The sequence below is a fragment of the Dipodomys ordii genome, unplaced genomic scaffold, assembly GCF_000151885.1.
Source record: "Dipodomys ordii isolate 6190 unplaced genomic scaffold, Dord_2.0 Scaffold112, whole genome shotgun sequence".
Lineage (NCBI taxonomy): Eukaryota > Metazoa > Chordata > Mammalia > Rodentia > Heteromyidae > Dipodomys > Dipodomys ordii.
The window spans coordinates 135,263-141,424 of NW_012267328.1; the positions used below are offsets into that span (position 1 = coordinate 135,263).

At 41.2% G+C, this 6,162-nt stretch overlaps 1 protein-coding gene across 1 annotated transcript in view; it reads left to right on the forward strand.

The window, feature by feature from the left end:
• The window catches only part of Ubtd2 (ubiquitin domain containing 2), a 13,969-nt gene extending 11,071 nt beyond the window's left edge, over nucleotides 1-2,898 (forward strand). Inside the window, exon 3 of the mRNA XM_013028662.1 lies at nucleotides 2,313-2,898. Within this exon, the coding sequence (XP_012884116.1) occupies nucleotides 2,313-2,710 (398 nt within the window). The 3' untranslated portion in view covers nucleotides 2,711-2,898. The remainder of the gene's footprint in view (nucleotides 1-2,312) is intronic.
• The last annotated feature ends 3,264 nt before the right edge of the window (nucleotides 2,899-6,162 follow it).

The following is a 6,162-nucleotide window of genomic DNA, read 5'->3' on the forward strand; positions in this document are numbered from 1 at the left end:
AAAAAAAAAAAAGCTATTAGCTTTTGCCTTACATATCGTGATGATCTATTGTTAGGTGCATACACATTGAAGATTATTTTGTCTTGAAAAATGGACCTCTTTGCCATTACATAATGTTCCTCTTTTTTTTCTTTTCAGTGTCCTTGCTCTATAGAATGCTCTACCTAAAATTAATATAACTACTTCCATTTAGTTTTTGTTTTGGGCAGTACTGGAATTTGTACTCAGGGTCTTCTGTTTGCCAACCAGGGTACTCTACCACTTGAACTTGGACCCTTTTGTCCAGCAAAGGCATTTCCCACTTTTTCAGCATTTCTTTGGTTCTTTCTTACACTTTCCATCTGTATGCTTTCTTCATACAGCGTACATACTGTCTACTTTTCCCATTGGAACTATGAGCATATCAATTATAAGTATTTTAAATTCTTAGTTTGAGATCCTTGGTATTCCATGTCTCCGTGCATGCGTGTGTGTGTGTGCGCGCGCGTGTGTGTGTGTGTGTGTCTCGCTTGAACTCAGGGCTTGGGCACTGTCTTTAAGCTTTTTTGCTCAAGGCTAGTGCTCTACCACTTGAGCCACAGCTTTTTTGCTGATTAATTGGAGGAGAGTCTCACAGAGTTTTCTTCCCTAAAGTCTGAGACCTGAGATTCTCATTTCTTAGTGTAAGATTATAGGTGTGAGTCACTGGGGTTCAGCTTGGCTGAGTCTGTGTTTGATGCTTTTTTCTGTCTTTCAGTGTATCTTGTAATTTTTTTGTTGAAACGTGGACATACTCTACTTTGTAAAGAGAAGCGTTATAAATAGGTCTTTAGGAAGGTATGGAGAAGGCATTCTATACTTGTATAATATTCAGTTTGAGGAAAGGACACATTCTATGTAAGCTTAAAATAGTCTAATATGTTATGCTTTCAAGTTCCCCATCAAGAAAGTCGTGATAATTACAATTCAATTTGTGCTTTATAAAGAGATGAGCTAAAGGGAAGGGATCAGAGAGAATGAAAGCTGTCTTATTGATGAAGATGCATTGGGGAGTAGATGATTAGTTGAGTAGCAACTAAATATAAAATAGACAGAACAAAATAAAATATAATTAAAAAAAAAGAAAAACAAAATAAATAAGCCACAGTTGACACTTTTTTCCTCTCCCCCAAGATAGCTTGTTTTAAGCTTCATACCCTTGCAGTTGTTTTTCTGTCTTGTGCCTCTGTAATGGATAAATTTGGGTTCGGCAAAACACCCCAGTTGTTTCTATGGTAATTATTTGTGCAGATGAGGTCCTGTATAAGCAGCGAGTATGCAGCAGCAGGTACAGTTGTTTGTGGGGTTTATTTTGCCAGTCCTGGGCTTGAATTCAGGGCCTGGGCACTGTCTCTGAGCTGTTTTTGCTCAAGGCTAGCGCTCTACCACTTGGGCCACAGGACCACTTTTCTAGCCTCTTCTGTGTTTGTGGTACTGAGGAATCGAACCCAGGGCTTCCTGCATGCTAAGCACTAAGCCACACTCCCGGCCCTACTGTTGCTTTTGTTTTTATTTTTTCGTACTGGGGATTGAACCCAGGACATTGCACTTGAGAGGTGAGCACTTTGCCACTGAGCTAGGTTATATTATAGTTGTTTGTGATCTTCTGGCCAACTCTGGTTCTTTAGTCTGGGCAGAAAGAAAACTACTCGTGAATACTGTTGTAGTAAATTGGGCTTTGAGATCCTCTCTCTTTCTTATGTCTTTAAGGTGAACAGTATGGTTTGTTATTGAAAAGATACATGTAGGGCTGGGAAGGTGGATCAGTGGTAGAGTGCTTGCCTTGCATGCATGGGGCCCTGGGTTCGATTCCTCAGACCACATAAGCAGAAAAAAGCCAGAAGTGGCACTGTGGCTCAAGTGGTAGAGTGCTTACCTTGAGCTAAAGAGCTGAGGGACAGCGCCCAGGCCCAGAGTTCAAACCACATGACGACCAAAAAATAAAAAAGACACATGTAATTTCAGCTTCCCTTTCATTTGATCTTAGTACTGATAATACTAATGTGTGACTTGTGTTTGCTTTCTTCCTCTTCTGCTTGCTGAAGTTGAGCAGTTGGTGTCCAGTGATAAAGCAGAGGTAGGGTAAGAAGTGAGGGTCCTTGCTAACTAATGAAGATGTACATTAGACACAACTTGAAGGTGGTAGGTCATCACTGGCAATTAGTGGACAACGACTGGTATTCTATGCTTTTCTCTTTACTGGGATGTGCTAGCAAGAGAGACTTAAGCTTTCTGCAGACTATAAACCAGAAGTACTCATTTCAGTTTTTAATCCTGTCTTTTCTCTCTTGAAGGTGCACTTACGGAGTGCTACGATGAGCTGGGAAACAGGTACCAGCTGCCAGTCTATTGCCTGGCACCACCAATCAACATGATAGAGGAAAAGAGTGACATAGAGACTCTGGATATTCCTGAGCCACCACCCAATTCTGGATATGAATCTCAGCTGCGTTTGCGCCTTTCCACAGGCAAAGACCTTAAGCTTGTGGTACGCAGCACAGACACGGTGTACCACATGAAGAGACGGTTACATGCAACTGAAGGAGTGGAGCCAGGCAGTCAGCGGTGGTTCTTCTCTGGTAGACCTCTCACTGACAAAATGAAGCTAGAAGAGCTGAAGATCCCAAAGGACTATGTCGTACAGGTTATAGTAAGCCAGCCTTTGCAAAACCCAACACCAGTTGAGAACTGAATTGATGCTGTTGGCCGGTGTCCAGGTCCCTCCACTCCTTTTATTCTTGTCACTTCCTACTCTATGGCGTGAAACTTATTTTCACTCCTCTGAATTCCCTATGAATGGATTTAGTTCTGAGGAATTATGAGTGAAAAATTCCATCTGTGATGGAGACCAACAAAAATAATAAAACACAAAGAGCCAGCCTTTCAGACTCAATGTAATTGCAGCCTCTAATTTGAGAGACAGGAAGTAGATAAAACCATTTGTTTTAAAACACTCAACCACTATAAAATGCCTGTATTCAAATGGTTTGGACTGTAAATGGAACATGGCCCATGAAGAGCAGCACCAAACACCTTTTGAATGCAGGGTTTAAAAAAGAGAATCAAATTACACAATTTTAAGAAGCCAATAGTTACCAACTAAAGCTTTTAAAAATGGAATCTAGGAAGAGCTATGTGTGAGTCTGGCTTCTGTTCTGAGTCTTGATCTCAGTAGAGCTTGGCGACCTGTGTGTCAGTGTTTCTTTGCTCACCTCCACATGTTGAGCTCCTTGTTTACAGTCACACTAAATTTTGGTGCCTTCCAGCACCCTTCTGGCACACTAGGAAGTAATGGAGCTGACAGTACATCATTTCTGGTTTTAAATTGACAGTCATTTGAAATGTCCTTTTTCCTCTTGCTGCATAGTTATTTGGAGCACAGCAACCCAGACTGAGAAGGCCACTACTACCAGTGCCTTCACTGTCTGTGTGCTCTGCTTGGACATTCCACAGCTAACACTGACCCCACAACGCACAGTTCTGAGCCAGGGGCTGCAGGGACCAGTATGGCTGTTCCCATTGCAGGATCAGACAGTGGTTCTTCTGCCTCATTTTGCAGGAGATAAGGAAAACCATTCTGTGTGGACCAGAAAAACTGATTCTGTCTTTTAGAGAAAAATTTACCTCAAAATTTTCAATATGGGCCGGCACCAGTGGCTCACGCCTATAATCCTCACTACTCAGGAGGCTGAGATCTGAGGATCATAGTTCAAAGTCGCCCTATGCAGGAAAATCCATGAGACCACCAGAAAACCCCAAGTGGCTCCGGCTCAAGTGGTAGAGCACTCACCTTGAGCTGAAGAGCTGTGAGGGACAGCGCCCACGCCCAGAGTTCAGGCCCCATGACCAAACCAACCAAAAAAAAAAAAGTAGTCAAGTATGAAAGGTTGATTGGTGTCACCTAAACATTGGCAGTGTGACCAAATGCTGACACGTTAGTCATGTCCACGTCATGTCCAGTCCGATGGCACTCCTCCTCCCTCATCTTTTCCATCAAAGAGGCAAATTAAGGACCATCTGCAGAGTAGCTTAGAGGCCTAAAAGGTACAGCAGGATGAACTGATTCTGGGTAGTATGACTGGCTGTAAAGCTGCCAGAGGTTCTGTTTTACTGTGAGAAGAGAGTAATAACACCTGACTACCTAGGACCCTGAGAATCTCAAATGGAAAAGTAGAGGGAAGAAGGCACTGCACGATTCTCAGTGGGAAAAATCTATTTGAACATAAAGCTGCAGATTAGTCTAAATATATAATGTTAAAATGGCATTAAATTTCCTATATTCTGATTCAGTGTATCTGTAATTGCAGTTTTTCAGTCAGAGAGCTTTTACCTGCTTCCCTATTCTGTTCCGTTGTTTTAAAGACTGTGGCTTCATCTAATTAGATTTGTTGATGATCAAGTGTAACTCCAAAACAAGAGGCTGGAGATGTAGCTCAGTGGTAGAGCACCTAATAGCAATGTACAAGGCCCTGGGTTCACTCCCAAGCACCACCAAAAAAAAGTAAATAAATTCAGGCAAAAATAGCATTAATTCCAAAGGAGAGTTTTTCTATTTAGAGGTGCAGGTACAAGGGTATTTCAATATATTGCCCTGTTATCAAAGGGTTTTTTGTTCATTTGTGTGCCACACTTTCAAAGATCATCAACTAGAAGAAAAACAGTGTTCTGTTTTTTTCTTCGGGAAGAATGGTTATGCCAACAATAATCCACTGGTTGGTAGAAGGTCTTGTTTGTTGAGGACTTGCCCTCTCTTTAAGAGCTTTTTATTTTAAAGGAACATACGCTTTGAATAACAGTTTTCTGGGCATGTTTAACCTGGATGAGAAAACCATGGTGCTGTTTTAATTGTCAATAGGTTGATGTAAGATTGGACCAATACTTGATGTGTGTAATTTTAGTATGTAGGGTTTTTGTGCTTTTTTAAAAAAATGTTCAATTTTTCTCTTTGTCTTTGCCTTTATTTGGGGTTTTTAGCTGCTTTCTCTATATAAGGGTAGTCTACCTCATTCTGATAAGTAGTGGGAAGGCTATACCTTTAGCTCATTATCACCAGATGTAAGCTCTGCTATGCCAAATCACTGGGAAATGTGCTTCATCTTTTGCCATGCAATCTTGTTCCAAAATACATTTTCTTTCCCCCTCTTAACATCATGCTGCCAGCCCTGAAGATGGCACATAGATGTAATCTCAGGACATGGAGGTGGAAGCAGAAGAATTTTAGAGTGCAAGGCCAGCCTGGACCGCGCAGACACCTTGTATCCACAACACACAAAACCAAAATGACAAAAGATATGCTACAGACCAACTCAAAATTCAGTTTTTATGAAGCATTAAACTTACTTATTTTTACATCAAAGTGGCAGGTTTTGATTTCCTGAATTTTAATATTGATTTAAAATAGGTGATACATGCTCATGAGAAAAAAACTTGAATATACCAAGGTAAAAAATCTCCCACTCGTCTCCCATTTTTCTCCTAGGTTTAACAATGATCACAGTTTTTCTGGATTTTTTTTTTTCCTCATCGGGCTGGTGACTGAACCTAGGGCCTTGTTTGAACCCCAGCCTTCTGGGTAACTTTAAAGATACTCAAACACTGTAGTTCTCAAACTTGTGCATGTATCATCATCGCAGACTACTAAGAAATATATAGAAATGTATTAAGATATGTATACCTGTATAGCCTGGGCTACTCATCTCAAATAATAATAATATGCTAAAACCAGCAGAGTTCTGTCTATAAGCATAGCCGTGTTTTACTGACCTTGAATTTGAATCCTGGCTCTACCACCTGTCTGAAATGTTCTTGGGTAGGTTCTTAATCTCTAGGCTTCAGTATCATCTGCAAATTGAAGATAGTACTACCCAATTGGGTCAAAAGGATAGTCGTGTATTTAAGGGTTGTCTAGAGTACTGGAGGCATGGCTCAAGTGGTAGAACATCAGCCTAGAATTCATGAGGCCTTTAATTCAATCCTAGTACCACAAAGATAAATTATTGTCTAACTTGTAAGCACATGATCTGTAACAACTGTTTGTTTGGGTTTTTTTTTGGGTCCGGTCAGGGGGCCTGAATTCTGGGCCTGGGCGCTGTCCCTCAGCTCTTTAGCTCAAGGCTCTACCACTTGAGCCACAGCGCCACTTCC